The sequence below is a fragment of the Rhamphochromis longiceps genome, linkage group LG12 (genome assembly GCF_057381845.1).
Source record: "Rhamphochromis longiceps isolate RC_006_pf linkage group LG12, R_longiceps_female_GT1.1, whole genome shotgun sequence".
Classification (NCBI taxonomy): domain Eukaryota; kingdom Metazoa; phylum Chordata; class Actinopteri; order Cichliformes; family Cichlidae; genus Rhamphochromis; species Rhamphochromis longiceps.
In genome coordinates, this window is record NC_140568.1 from 9,734,617 (window position 1) to 9,750,314 (window position 15,698).

At 42.9% G+C, this 15,698-nt stretch overlaps 1 protein-coding gene across 1 annotated transcript in view; it reads left to right on the top strand.

Moving 5' to 3' along the window:
• LOC146656885 (adhesion G protein-coupled receptor A2-like) overlaps positions 1-15,421 on the top strand; it is a 39,712-nt gene extending 24,291 nt beyond the window's left edge. Inside the window, exons 3-19 of the mRNA XM_085424674.1 lie at positions 5,538-5,609; positions 6,553-6,624; positions 6,724-6,795; positions 7,441-7,604; positions 8,008-8,221; positions 8,393-8,557; positions 8,660-8,858; positions 8,963-9,112; positions 9,195-9,356; positions 9,612-9,812; positions 9,974-10,163; positions 10,799-11,007; positions 11,085-11,209; positions 11,293-11,416; positions 11,496-11,644; positions 12,223-12,312; positions 12,449-15,421. Coding sequence (XP_085280800.1) covers positions 5,538-5,609; positions 6,553-6,624; positions 6,724-6,795; positions 7,441-7,604; positions 8,008-8,221; positions 8,393-8,557; positions 8,660-8,858; positions 8,963-9,112; positions 9,195-9,356; positions 9,612-9,812; positions 9,974-10,163; positions 10,799-11,007; positions 11,085-11,209; positions 11,293-11,416; positions 11,496-11,644; positions 12,223-12,312; positions 12,449-13,862 — 3,772 coding nt within the window. The 3' untranslated portion in view covers positions 13,863-15,421. The remainder of the gene's footprint in view (positions 1-5,537; positions 5,610-6,552; positions 6,625-6,723; positions 6,796-7,440; positions 7,605-8,007; positions 8,222-8,392; positions 8,558-8,659; positions 8,859-8,962; positions 9,113-9,194; positions 9,357-9,611; positions 9,813-9,973; positions 10,164-10,798; positions 11,008-11,084; positions 11,210-11,292; positions 11,417-11,495; positions 11,645-12,222; positions 12,313-12,448) is intronic.
• Positions 15,422-15,698: the final 277 nt, after the last annotated feature.

Here is a 15,698-nt window from a genome sequence, read left to right on the forward strand (position 1 = left end):
AACACAAAGGGGGTGCTGCAGGAGTTGATAGACTCCAGATGTGTCTTTCAGATAAACTGGAGGAACGGGTGTGTTTGTATTGCAAGCTTAGCCCAGTCATGGCTCTGGGAGTTTATTGAAACAGCGAGTAAACCCCCTCATAAGCCCATTACCAAATCATATGCTTTATATGCCAGTAACTCACTCTCACACACTCTTTCGGCAAACTCGATATGGTTTCAAGGGCATTTTCCTCAGGAGGAACTTGAGCTTTCTCTAGACCTTCTTCCCCCCCCCCCCCCCCCCCCCCCCCAGCTTCCTTTTCTGCTTTATTTTTGCATCTCCCTTCTCCGAGCCCACTCGGGCTCTTGCTGTTCCTCACCTTTTACACTCTCTGCATGCTGCAGTCCACCTACTGGCTGAAAATTCACTCGCGGACACGAGCCACTCTTTTCATTGACAACCTGAACAAAAGGCACTTGTCCCTGCTGATTTCTCAGCTGCAAATTGTTACAACTATATTTTTACTTAACTTTCTAATAAAGACTGAATGACCCAGATGAAATGAAAATAAAATGTTCTTAGCATTTTTTTTCACTGTATGTTCAAATCTATCTGATCTGATCTGACTTTTATTGTTTTTGATTATTTGCATTCTGGTAGGTCTCGTGAAAATCTGCCAAAAATGGGCATGCCGCTCCTAAAGCCAGACCTGGAGTCAATCACGATCCGTGGTTTCAGAGTTTTCCTTGGCAGAATAATCTTCATCTCTTCTTGCTGCAGATTATAGGAACATATAACCAAGCTAGGAAATTTTACACTTCAAATAAAAGTGTGTTGCTATTTCTGCACATCCCACTAACAACAGTGCAGTTGGACCCACGGTTTATGTTATGGTCAGTCATGGGCAGAGCTGCGGGCCTCGTGTTTTTGAACCATAGTACGGTCCTGATGCTTGTTGTCCGAAATTGCAAGGAAATATTTTAAACATGTGTCCTGCAGCAGCGCTACTGACAGAAAATCATAGAAAATGTGTATTATGTGTGTAAAGTTTCTTGGCTGTGCTAGAATAAATGCTTTCCAGATGGCAAATAGCTGATCAGGTATATCCAATCTGAGAGGAACCAGAAAAAAATTAAATAAATAATCTAGGGACGGGGCAGCAAAGCAGGAAATTAGTAGAAAAACAAGAGCTCAGCAGATCCTGGTTTCCTGTTTTAGGGGGAAAGCAAGAGCACGTTGGGGTCGGTAGTTACAGAGCCCCATTGTGAGCAAGTGTGTTGTGGAGTAGGGGGGTGGGGTGTACAGGGACCATACGCAGGGCCGTATTTTTCTTCTTATTACTGAATCCTTTAACCCACCTGCCCCTCCCGACAAAGGAAAACTACCTAGTTAAAAAAAAGAGAGGGAGAGAGAAAGGAAACTGTAAAAATAAACGAGCAAAGGCCTCTGCTAGACCCGCCAACCAGACAGGAAATGACACGCGGCACAAAAATGGTCTCCGCTGACCTCTTTCAGGAACCAAGGTGGCAGTTAACACCCCCTCGCTTTTTTTCCATCATACCTTCAGACATGTTTGTTTCTGTCTTTTTTCCTTTATTGAGTCGTATACAGAGAAAACTGCAATTAAAGTATAGAAATCACGCCGCAACCCACTGACTTTCCATTAAAAAAAAACTTTTAAAAAAAACTCCAGCAACAGGAAATTCTTAATTCCAGTCTGGTGATAATGAGTGGCCATTCCCCCGGCTTCCGTCATTTTCCCAGCTCCCTCCAGGGCTGGAGCCTAAACAATGTCAGCACTCCAGTTGCTGCTGCTGTGCTCCTGATAATGGAGCACTCCATGTCTGGAGCGCTTTACAGACCATGTCTTCATTATTACCCTCTCGCTGCCCTACAAGCACGTCGCTCCTCTCCAGTCTGCATGGGGCCCAGGCGCTCATCCCCTGTATCCAACAGAGCAATGACTCTTCAGAATGGCAGAGGACCAGTCCCATTGATCAGGAGGAGTTTTGGGGGGGGGGGCATTCTTAATGGCTGCCTCTGGTGTTAGGCCCAGCGGCGGCAGACAATGGCCCCTTTTGGATTTGGGAGCGAGCTTGAGTTTGTCACCGTCTAATCATACGCGCCACATGTAGCGTAGGGGATGAAGCACTGCACTCAGAAGGTTACAAAGCATAACTCAAAAAGAAAGGTCGTAGTGACTGTAACAATGTGTCGCCATCAATCAGCTCATCGAGCTTTTGGAAGAAATAGATGCTGCTCCTGAGGAGGATGTTGAAAAACTAAAATAATAGCTACAATTTAAACTTTAGACGTTAAAATTGTTGATATTTTCATGGTCTGCAAGCATGAGGCTTTGAAGCATTCATTGTCTCTGCTGTTATCCTCTTCCTTGGTGACAGCTGTTTTCATCAGTGTCGAGGTCACTGAGCTGTGAAGCTGCTGTAAGATGGGGCGCTGGCTACTCCAGAGGGCACGCACACAAGTCATCGCCTGAGTGTGAAGCCTGCTACTCTATTTTCAATCTACTGTACTGAAGGTTTTAAATAGCGCTGGAAACAAATCGGACACTGTGAGCCAGTGGTAAGAGGCGGCTCCAGACATTCAGCTGGGATTGTGCCGGCGAAGTGCTTGGACAGTGCTTCAGTTCCTGTTATCCTTCACGTTTACCAGCCTGGTGATAAGAGAAGGGATCAGAGGCAGCGGTGTGTTAATAATCAGGTCAGAGCCTTGAGCCAGACAGGAAATGCACATTGGCTTGATGCAGTTGGGATAAGATTCCTCTTGAGAAACATGAAATCCACATTGGCACAGTCACTATATAGTTCTGGCTTCATTCATTCACTTGAATGATACATTTTGCTCCTGTGTTTAAGATTTAAGACTTCCAAACCAGCAAATCAGAGAAAATAAAAGTACTGACTTGATAAAGGAGAACTAAATTATTTTCACAAGGGTCAATTTCATAACTTTCCCACATATAGCATCTGTGTTTGAATCGAAATTTAACTACCTATCAAAAACAGCACCCAAATATTTACATATCAGTGCACTGCAGCGACCGGCTCACCTTTAATAGCACATGTTGCAGGGACAGAAGGAAGTGGCCTCCTCCAAAAATCAACAAACGCTTCTTTGGTTTGGTTTGGTATCCAGGCACAAATTTGAACTCAGTCTAATGTCCTGTGAGAACAGCACGGCTAACATGTTTGTGTACTTGTGTAAGTCTATTTGGATTTATGTCATGTTTGTGTCATTCTAGTATCATCTGTTGATTTTTGATTTTTTTTTAGGTGTTTTTTTCCACCAGACAATATAACAGAAGATAACACACCAGAAGAAATGAGTTAATTTAGTTGTTCTGTGCAGTACATTACATTTATTAAGAAGCTAATTAAAATTAGCCATTATATTTTTCTCGAGATCTTTAGTTTGCTGATCTGAGGAGATTTAAGCAGGAGATTTTTACAATATAAAGGAAAAGAAATAATGCACTGTCTTAATAATAAATGTGTTGTGTAGATCATATGAGCAGTGTTATAGTAAACATTACCTCCATCTGCAAGAAGGAGGTGACAAAAACAAGCATTTAAAGACAAGCCTTGAAACTGACACTTCTATCTAGCAACTGAATCCCAGCTTACAGCGACTCTGTGGCACTTTTGTGTTAGCATTTTAATCCAGCTGTAAGAGCACGTTTGGTAACACAGCAAAGTGTGTGGCTGTGCGCACGTGGAGCATGTGTGTGTCAAAGGGACAGACAGGGAGGGAGCGAGACATATCTCAGGGAGAGGAAGTAGTGGGCAGTGCCGCGTCTTTCATCGCTGCACTAATGAGCCCCGTGACACACAGACTGGAAACAGCAGTATTGTTCTTCCCCTGCCTGGGTCAACAAATTCTATAAAGCTAATGTCCCCCAGAAACACATGTATATTCAGAGTGAGACGCAGTACCACAAAGATTGCTATTTTATATTGTGACAGACTCACAATATAGTCCGGAGACACACACAAACACACACACAGATACTGAAAAGTGTAGCTGTTCTCTGTCAAACACCCAGATTGCTCTTTGATTTGATTGGTGATATGCTTTTTTTTACTGCTTATTTAGAATCACAGAGGTGGAAATATCTCCGATTTTTAAAAAGCTGTGAAATTGTTGCAAATGTTCTGACTGACAAGCTGGCACAAACTCAAAGATCTGAACCGAGCAAACTTTAGCCTGTTGGTCTGGGGCCAGTTTTTTTTTTTTTTGCTCCATCGTTTCAACCAGTCTCCTGTTTCGAATCTAAATATGAGTGATGGCTTAGAAGGACCAATAGCAAAACCCCCTGATCTTTTTGAGCATGTCTCAGCCACACCGCAGTGTAATTTCTTTGCTCGAAGCATTTTCTACAACAATTTTCCCGCCGTAGCTTACCCAGAAAAGTTCATCTCTTGGAAAGCAGACAAAACAGTGGTTAAGAGACGCCTGAGGTGATGTGAAGCAGCGTGGTTGACAACCGCCGTGGAAGATAATGTTTTGTGGAAAACAAAAAGGACCAAAAGGTCCTCTGAGGTCTAACATAACATCGAAGTCTTTGTTAAAAAGAGAAATCGAGAAAAACGCAGCTGCTGCACTGATGCTCCTGTAAGGAAATCTGACTCTGCGACTGCTCTGATGAGAGCAGAACTATTTCATGCTATAGGAACGTGGATAACATGTGCTGTTCATAACCATCCGTCTCCCGACCTCATTTAGCCTTGCTATTCTCACCTGGCCAAAAAAAAGGTTCAAAATCTAATCTACAGCAGCTGATGTAGATGGGAGTATCTAGCTAAAGTCTTTAAGACTGGAGTGTGGGTGTAGAAGTGGAACAGGGTGGAGAAGTGCAGCGGATAGTATGAAATTAAATCTTCAAAGAAAATTATTATTTATGGTTTGAATTGGGTAAAGCTTATTGCGGGAAGGACAGTTTTGGAAAAAAAAGAATAAATAAATAAATAAATAACAGAACTTAGTGTTAATAGTTTCAGATTCCACAAGTGTTTTATGTGGTTGAATATCTCGCTAGTCTCAAGCCCAGGAGGCAGTTCGGATAATATTTCCTATTTGTTTGCACAAATATCCTGCTGTGGCTCGCTGGACGAGCCAGGTTTAGGATGTGTGTCCCTGCTCCCATTCATTTAAACCTAACAGCGTCTTCTTTCAATGGTAAATGGTGATACCATGCTTGTGACTATTACTACACAAAATCCCTTAAAATGCTGCTGTTATTTTTAAACTTTCTTCTCTGAAAGGGTTAATTAATCAAGCTAGAGCCTTACAACTTTGTGCCCCTTGAGGACTCATTTTATTACAATGACATACCGGGTTAGCTGCTTCCCTTGATCCAAGTTTATGCTAAGCTCAGTGAATTAGCTCCAGCTACATATTGATTACAAATATATGATTGCAGTACCAATCTAAACATTGCAACTCTCAGTGAGAATACAAAAATGAAAGTTTGCAGTCCTCTTGTTAATGTGTCAGTATAGTCCTTGCGTGCACCTAACATTTTCTCTTTCCCCCAGGGACCTCAAGCACAACTTAATCAGCACCATCATGCCTGGAGCCTTCCAAAGCCTCTCTGAGCTTCGGAAACTGTAAGTAGATATTAAGATGACCCACATTTCACTCGGGTTCACAACTCAATAAACACAGAGAGTTTAATCCTAAGGTTTAGCATAAGATGGACGGAGGTTAGTTTGTTGCCCAGATTGGCAGTAGTCAGGAGAAAACCCACATATATATTTTTTTGGAAGCTCACAGATGTCATATGTCATATCAGGTTCATGGTGTTATTGTCACCATAAAAGCTTCCTTTCCTAAATGTTTCTGCAGAGGGGACACTGGGATGTCATCTGTGAGCCCCGCTTCAAACCTCAGGGCTCCTCACACGCAATTGAATGTGACAAGGCGGCTGTTTGAGGCCGCTTGCTGCTCACTCATTGTGTTTTTGGACACCGAGGTCTGGTTGCAGCGTGGGTCCAAAGAGGCTCCTCGGCGCAGCGCCGCATGACTCCCTTTCCCTCCTCCCCCTTCTTGTGTTTTCCCTGCAAGGTCTGGGGCTTCTCAAAACAAACAGATAGAGATAAACACATGCTCTGGACAGCTCTCTGCTGGGTAGTGTCAGAGGTACAACAGAGCAGATCCCTCTCTGACTGCAGATATACATCACACTCAGAGGTGGACAGCAGAACTGGGGCCCTGCTTTTACCCCAATGATGATAAACTCGTACTTGGGTCCCTTTGTGTCCTGATAAGGAGAAGTAGCCAGAACTGTTGGAACCCTTCTTTAACTTCCCAAATATTAAAATATATAATGTTCTGACTACAGTTGAATACAGCTACTTAATTTTTAAAGACATGAAAGGAGATCCTATACAAGTTATTGCATATGTTTCTTAGACAAATGACATTTCACATCAGTAAAGCAATGCGGCCACTGAAAGAGTCAAGACACCACAATCTGGTGCTGAGTGATTGAGAAAAGGCCTCTTAATTTGAAAATAACTGACCACATTCTTTTGTCTTTTACACTTTTAGTGACCTTTCCAACAACCGCATTGGCTGCCTGACTGCAGACATGTTCCAGGGGCTGACCAATCTTACTAAACTGTAAGAGGCAGATGAATTGATTTGATTAAAAAAAGTCCTCTATGAGTTACAGCAAAGCTATGAAGTTACACTGTTCATATCTAATTTGTGTTCTGTTAGGAACCTCTCTGGCAACATCATATCAACCATGAATCCAGGGGTGTTTGAAGAGTTGCCGTCCCTCAAGCTAGTGTGAGTATTAAACTCTGTCGGCCTTTCGTTCCCCCGAGGTTACCCTCACGGCATACCAGTCCATAGTTTAACAAAATATTTTTGGACATCCTAGACAAAGATAACATTTATTTTCAATTAATATTTATTTTCCCGTGTGTATGCCAACCGTGTTTCACAGTGAAGCCTGTGTCAAAGCTCAAATAATCAAAGAGGATTTATTTGACATGTATTTATTTTAATTTGGATATTTTTGTCTATACTGTGCATGCTTTTTTTTAAAAAAAACTGAAAGCATATCATTTATGCTACCGTAAAGAAACATTGAAGTTTATCTACAAACATTTCAAAACTGAACCACAGACTGTATATAAAAGATGGACATGGGCATGAGATATTTGTGAAGTGGCTGTTTTTAACCCGTGTGTTTGTTATTTTGTCATCTTGTGTTTGTGGAGTCAAAATGGACCATATTAGGAGAAGAGAGTGAACTTGCTAGCTTAGCAAGCAAAGTGCAAAACACAGATATGGATACGTGCTAATTAGTGCTAACATTCAAATTAAATAGTATTAGAATAATGTTAGAATTTAACTCATCAAAATTGGAGCACAAAGTTCTTTGATGGTCTGTTAGTACTATTTACAATACATTGGTTCTCTCTTCAGGAACTTCAACTCAGACTACCTAACATGTGACTGCGAGCTGCAATGGGTCCCGAACTTCTTTCGCGGCAGTCCAGCACGGCTAGGGGAAGAAACCCTGTGTGCCTACCCCATGAGCCTGAGGGGAAAGCCCCTGCGTGGACTAAGGGAAGGCCATCTGAGCTGTGGTAAGAGCCTGGCAGCAGTGAGGCATATGAATGAGGCGGTTCACCACTTTATTTCAGAGAATGTTGCACTGTGAATGATAGCAACAGTTCACTCATTATGAAGTTCAAGCTCATCTCAGCTATTTCAAGGATTAACCGACCAAAAAAGGGTTGAACAAAATCAATCCCCGCTGCTCTGCGGGGGACATATTTCCAAAAGGCTCAGTGAGTTGTGTTGACAGCTAATCCTGTGGGTTGAATTTACCAATTGCTGCAGTCTGCATCCAGTCTGCTCTAGAACGGCAGACTCATAATAGCTTCTGTGGAAAAATGTAGCTGAGGCTTGGTAATGAGAGAGCAGCACAAGCAGTTCCGAGCGATGTGTAACCTTCACATCTGTATCTTTTCCCACCGTGTTGCTCAGATGGTCCTCTGGAGCTGCACACCATGTCACTGCTGCCGTCTCAGCGTCAGGTGGTCTTCAAAGGCGATCGGCTGCCCTTCCACTGCGCTGCTGCCTTGGTGGACAAGATGACCACTTTACACTGGCGTCACAATGGTCAGCCGGTGACCACTGATCCAGAAATGGGTGTCCAGCTGGAGAGCAGTGTCGTGCATGACTGCACCTTTATCACCAGGTGTGGTAAATAGAGCAACGCAGACAGAGTAGTAGTAGATCAGATGAGTTGTTTTCGTTTTAGTGCAAAGACAGTCCTGAGTAAAAAAAAAAAAAGGGAGAGGCTTTATTAGTTACAATACTATGTGTTAACGATGTGTTATAATGAGCTGTCGCTATCATCTTTATCCAGTGAGCTTATTCTATACGATGTGCATGTGGAGGCCAGTGGAGAGTGGGAGTGTGTGGTTTCTACTGGGAGGGGCAACAAGTCTCTCACCGTTGAGATAGTGGTACTGGAGAACAGTGCCTCCTTCTGTCCAGAAGATAAAGTTGTCAACAACCGCGGGGAGTTCAGGTCAGTTAAAGCTTTAAATATATCCTGTATATTATAATATGGAACATACGATATTAAAAAAAAGATTCAGCGTTGCCATTATTCTCTGGCATTTATCCACAGGTGGCCAAGAACTCTGGCAGGAATTACCTCCCACCAGTACTGCCTGCAGCTGCGTTACCCTTCCCTTTCTGTTGAGGGGGGCATGGAGCAGAAAAAAGCCTCTCGCTATTGTGACCGTACTGGAAAATGGGAGGATGGCGACTACTCAAACTGTCACTACACCAACGGCATCACACGTGTCTTGCATACCTTCATCCTGGTCAGTCGCAGCACTGTTACCGCCGTAGTATGTTGGTTCAATAAACATTCGCAGCATGACGTGACTCCTTATGTCCTCACCATATTTCCGCTCTTGCTTTTCAGAGGCCCATCAATGCATCCAATGTTGTCACAGTGGCACATCAAGTTCGCACATACACCCTGGAGGCTGCTGGTTTTACTGACTCGGTCGATGTACTGTACATGGCGCAAATTATGGAGAAGTTTATGGAATATGTGACACAGATAAAAGAGGTGAGGGCACTTTAAGTAAATGTAGTAATATATTCTCTAGAGTTCCTTATTAAATCTCCTTTTAAATTTCCCTGTGCTCCAGTTGTTGGCGGTGATGGTGGAGATGGGCAGTAACCTGATGCAGGTGGATGAACAGATTCTCGCTCTGGCCCAGAGAGAGAAGAGAGCCTGTAGTTCTATAGTCAACTCCCTTGAGACATTGGCTTGGTCTCAGCTACACAGTAATGCTAAAGAATTTTCCATGGTGGGAACTATTAACTGTTTTTTATATATTTATCATGTGATTTTCAACAGAGCATGCTTGCTGTGAAACCTGTGAAATCTTTCTATAGTTCATTCATGCAGTAGGAAATGCATGTGTGTGTGATTTAGAAGAGCGGTGCATGTCTTTAATCATATTTCTGTGTGAAATTGTCTGTGTAATGCAACAAAACCCATAGTAATGTTTAAATGAAAGTGTCAGGGTGTTTACCTTGCCTGGGTGACTTCATGTTTACAGATGTCTAAGAACATTGTGATGGAAGCCCATCTAATTCAACCTGCCCACTTCACTGGGATAACTTGTACTGCGCATCAGCAGCGTGAGGTGTCAGTGGGCAACCTGGGAATGGAAACGTCAGAGTCTGGCCATGAACAGCAGCTTCGCGTCCACTGTAGCACTGGTGCCCATAACACCTCTCTCAACAATTTTTTCCTAAAGGTGAGGCTTATGTATGCCTTCTTGCATCCGCCTGTTCTGTCTACTTCATTAATAACCACATCATATAGACACGGACAGTTTAGGTTTAATGAAGGATTTTGATACAATCAACATTTGCAGTTTGGCTTCTTGTGTGACTTACACCTTTTTTAATTCTCCAGAATTCTGTAGCCTTGGCCTCGGTGACTCTTCCAGCTAATCTGTTTGCTTCGGATGCTGCAGCAGACTGTAAACTGCAGTTTGTAGCCTTTCGAACAGGCAGCTTTTTTCCTTTGACTGGGAACTCGAGCACCACTACTGAACACTCCCGCAGACGCACTGTCAACAGCCCTGTAGTCTTTGTAGGCCTAGGTAAGGAAACCTTTAGTATATTAAAGAGACTCCTTTTATTTATTTATTTATTTATTTATGCATATTTAAAGTTAATGTTTTAAAGTTAAAATCATGGGTGTTTGGATGCTCTGTATGCTTAGGCATCATAATAAAACACATTAGTGTAATTCTTCTGCTCTGTGACAGCTACAAACATCATAATTATGCTTCAGGATGAACAAAGAACGAACCACTTTGCGCTTATTTGAATTAATTAAATATGAAAAATCCCTTGCAGTCAAATGGGACAGTTGCTTTCTTCACCAAACGTAACCCGGGTATAATTTTTACAGATCCGATACTGTGTGAAACTCAGTATAATGAAAGGCTACTTTGTCTGAACCACTGCACCAGAAAAACCTTGGGACTGTTCTTTGTTCGTTGCTTGTTTTTGCCTTGGCAGGTTTTTCTCTCTCTTTGCCAAGAGTCATTTTGCAAATTGTAGCGACCAATCATGAAATATAAACAAAGCCTTCAATCCATTTTTTTGCACTTATACCCCAGTTTATGTAATTGTTTTTACAAAAACAACCAGGTGGAAAGTAGAATGCATTGGGTATTCTATTCAGTAAACAGTAGGTTTTTAGTTATTTATTAATTTCATTCTGTGACAGATGGTTGCAGCATGCAGAACAATTCAGACCCCATCTGGGTGTCACTCCGCCACTTGTCTCCTGGTACCGATGCCGTGGCAGCCCATTGGAGCCTTAAGGGACCGGAGAAGCAGGGAAGCTGGAGTCAGGAGGGCTGCCAGTTGGTCCGCAGTGACAGCAACACCTCCACCATGCGCTGCTCTCTGCTTAGCAACTATGCCGTTCTGCAGGTAGGCTCAAAAATGTAATGATTCATCCAAGATCACCATGGCTAAATGAGAGTTAACTTGACTTCTGTGGTTTCTAGGAGGTACCTGACTTCCCTAGCTCCCCACTGACTGTGAGGGTGCTCCATCCAGTGGTCTATGCCTGCACTGCAGTTCTGCTCCTTTGCCTCTTTACTATCATCATTACACACATACTGCACCACAGGTACTGTAGTGTATTTGCAATTTCTCGCTACTATTTATTTATTTTTTGCTTCATTATCTAATTAGCTTACTCTTCTCCCATAGTTCAATATGCATATCAAGAAAAAGTTGGCACACATTGCTGAATACCTGCTTCCACATTGCAATGACAACAGCGATATACGCAGGCGGCATAAGCTTAACAAGCTATCCAGTCGTTTGCCAAGCAGTAAGTTTTGAATTTCAAGTATTGCATTTTTTTAGAGGAATTTAAGATTGATGTCTGATCTGACAACATTACATGACAGGTTGGCATTGCCTTGCATTACTCCTCGCTGTCAACCCTGCTGTGGATTGGAGTCAGCGCCAGGGTGATTTACAAAGAGGCTGTGTGGAGAATGCCCCGGCAACCAGATGGAGAATCTCCTGTTCCGCCTACGCAACGACCTATGCTCAGGTCAGTGAACAAGATTCAACTCACCTTCGCCCACTTCCTTTACTGTGAGATTATTGTTTGTTGTCAATAAGGTTTATATTTTGGGCAGATGCTGTAATTCTTGTGTGTGACCACCCAAAGTGTGCACGATCAAAGGTGGTTATTGTGCCCAATGGCTAAGGGGAGGGGGAGGGGGGAAAGGGGCATGAGACCACCATAAGAGAATGAGTGGGAGTTGTCATGAATCTGAGCATATCTATCATATCCAGTATTCCCGATTTTCTTCTCTTCCTGCTTTTCTGTTCCTGTGATCTAGAGGTTGTGCTCATACTACACTGTGCCTCTGACCTCCAGCCACCATTTGTTGCCTATTCAGCCACATTAGATGAGAACATAGATTCTGGTGTCTGTGCTGACCCATGTAACACTGTGCCTACTAAGACAGCCAAAGATCATAAAGCCCTGCACATGATAGAGAACCAGGAATACATTAAAACACCAAAAGGAAAAGAAAAAAGATCATGGCAGCCGAAGGTCAAACATGCACAAGAATCGCTTTTTATCGCATGAGTTTGATATGTGTCTCTCTGTTATTCAAGGTTCTATTTGATAGCTGATGGTGTTCCTCTCATCATTTGTGGGATCACAGCAGCTGTCAATGTTAACGACTATGGAGACAACAGCCCTTAGTAAGTGCCTCTCTTTTTATCCTTGAGCCATTTGGCCCTTGACTTTGTGTTGTTTGGATTGCTGCTGAAGCGAATGACACACAAAGATGTCCTTGTTTTGTGCTGACTCTCCTGCAATCTTTTCTGCCTCTTGCAGCTGCTGGCTGGTCCGGCGCTCCAGCCTGGGGTCTTTCTTTGTCCCCGCTGGCCTGGTGGTGTTGGTGACCTGGATCTATTTCCTGTGCACTGTTTTTCGCTTGAGGCGCCGTGGGGCCAAAGAATGCACAGGAACCACTCTGTCTTCTCCTGTGACCGAGAGCCATCCTGCGCTCGCAGGAAGTACCAGCCTGCTCTCCACAGACTCAGTGACTGGACCTGTACACCCTGTTATGTCTCCAGAGGATCAGTATTCGCTCAAGACACAGTTCTCTGTGCTGGTGGCCACCCACTTCCTGTTTGTGGCTCTGTGGTGTTGTGCAGCCATGGCAGTGTGGCTTACAGGTCACACTAGCTTGTTGTTTAGCTGTCTCTATGGGATAGTCGCAACAGTTTTGGGGGGTTTTCTGGTGGTGCACCACTGCTTCCGGCGACAAGATGTCCAGACCTCTTGGCTGGCTTGTTGCCCAGGCTATCAACGCCCTCATCCCATGTCTACCTACACCCATACCTGCACTACTGGGAGTGGGGTCCAGACCTCTGAACAGGGATCCCAGCTTTTTATCAACTGCCATCCACCTGGTGACTCTCATAATTCCTCATCAGCTAGGTCGTCATCCACACCAAGTGGGATCAGCAGCGTGGGCCCAGGGCCTTGCAAGCTCACCAACCTGCTGCAGGCGACACAAGACAATTCAAACGGCACTTCACGTGCTCCTACGGGCAACAACACTAGCACCAGTACTGACAACATCACCAAGCCTACAAACAATGTTCTGCCCACCATTAACTCTGCAGCCCCAGGACAGCCCCAGAGAAGGAAAGCGAGCAGCAGAACTAAACAAGGCAGTAGTCAATACTATCATCGGGGCGAGGGCAGAGGTCACTATCGTCTCAAAGCTCTAAGGGCTGCTGGAGGTGGGGGCAGTCTTGGAGCTTTAGGGCCCATAGGTTTAGACCACCTCAGTTCATCGCATGCTGTTTACAAACAAGCCACAAGTGAGAATGGCAGCATTCACCACAGTCTGTCAGAGAACCAGGCCAGCGTGCTGACAAACGGGAAGCGAGTGGGAGAATCAGTAGCTACGAGCCCCTCGGAGGGAAGCGATGGAGGCAGCAGCGGGAGTCGCAAACCATTCCCCCTGCTGCCATCGATGGCCAGCCGAGTGGCCATGCAAAACGCTCAGAGGCGATGTGCCAGCAGAGACAATTTAAAAGTCGCAGCTTCTGCGGAAACAAAGCGCTGCTCCTACCCTCTGAACGGCGACACCGCCACTGTGCCGGGGGCCGCTGGCCAAAATGGCAACCTGAAAAACTCTGTGCTGGAACTAGAGCAGGACATGAGTGGCACAGACCAATCACAGAGCTCTGTTGGAATGAAGAGTGGTTTGTGGAAAAGTGAAACCACGGTGTAAATTATGCTTACATGTGAACAACTATGCATGTCCTTAATGAACTCTTGAATGACTGGGTTATGTTTCAACGGTCTCTTAATAATTATCTAATTTAAGATATAATATCATGAAGGCATCCAGGACCCTAAACTGGTACTTTTGCCTCAGTAGCGTTGAGAGAGTTTGCTGTGAAATGATTTAAAAAATAAAAAAATACTAAGGCAGGTGTTTTTATTGTCATTTTCAAAAATAAGATACACATTTATCTTATAAAAAAAATGTACAAGTCATTTCTAAAATTGGCATATGATGTTGATTTTAGATGTCTAATGAAAGCTTTAATATTTTAATTGTGATTTTTCTATGCATATCAACTATAGCATGAAATGGTTTATGAGATGGGCCATTTCCAAAGTCAAGCTATATGCATTTAATCCGTGGAAAAACTTTCACCCTTATGTGCGCTTCGAATAACTGGTTGTGTTACTCATGTATGCACTTCTATGTTGTCTGCAAGTTTATGCTTCAGTGTGTGTGTGCGTGTGTGTGTGTGTGTGTGTGGTTGTGTGTGTGCGCGCTCACTCAACAGAAGAGGATTTGCGTGAGTGTGGCTGTACAGAATCTCAGAGTGAAATAAAAAGGCTATGCGAAACTTTTAAATATAAAAAAATGTTTCCTTTTCATTTCTATGTACTCCTATCAGCACTGCTGGAGCTTCTCTTGTGTGATAAATTCACAATATACCCACTCAGACCTTGTCTGATCTAATACCTGAATGACTGGATAGCAGAGGAACCTGGATTGAGATTTCCTTTAAGCTGTATTTAGCAGGTTTTTGATTGTGGAGGTCGAGCTGTTTGTAATTTAGGGGCCACCGTAGTATTGCCTTGAGTTGACTCACAAATCCAAAGCCATACTTCTGTTTTATGAGCTTTTTAATGCACTTGCAATTCAGGAAATTACATTAACAGGAAATAGTATTTCTGCTACGCACCTCATTGCCACGTTTCTCCATTGTTCTCTGGGCACCACACCCTGTGTTGTTACACTTGTTGCTGTGTCATAATATGCTCTTTCTTTGTCATATTTTATTATATAGGAGTGGTATGATTTTGTTGATTAGAAAGATAGACTTGTCTGGTTCATTTAATATCATGGGCGATAGGTATACATATAATCTTAATGTTGCCTCTCTATCAGTAACTATGCTTTTGTTAACAATTTCCAATTTGCAAGTTGCATGCAAGACAATGTCTTTATTTAAAAGGAAAAATAATCAGGGCACTAAAATATTCTGTTTAATTTCTGATGTATTTTTCTTTGTGCCAAAGAAAAACCTTTATGTTGCTGAAGAATGGAGCCACAGCTGCTTGTTGCTTGATTTCAATAATTCAGATCTTTAATTATTTATAACTGAATGTTGCATTTTGTAAATAACCCAATCGTCTTCATTTACTGAAATATCCAGTGGAGTGTACTCTATTTTGCAATTACACAAGCCTACAAAAACCCAGTATTATTGTGGTCATATGAAATATTGTGTTCTTAATATGATGTTCATTTCATTAAAGGGACATTGCCTGAAAATAATTTGCAATGGCTTAAACTTTGTTGAAAAGGGCCTGGTAGATAAATGAATTCATAGTTACTGTATGATAGGATTTTAGATGCCCTTAGATTTATGTTGCTGTGACGTAATTTCATAAGTCTTACCTGTAACACACTGTTCCCTGTGCTCCCGCAGGCAAAGAACAATGTAAAAAACAAAGTAAGACAAAAGTACATTACATTACTGGTAGTTTTTAAATTAATGACGTAAAAACAATATTTTTTGTAATTATTTTTTGCTTAATAATA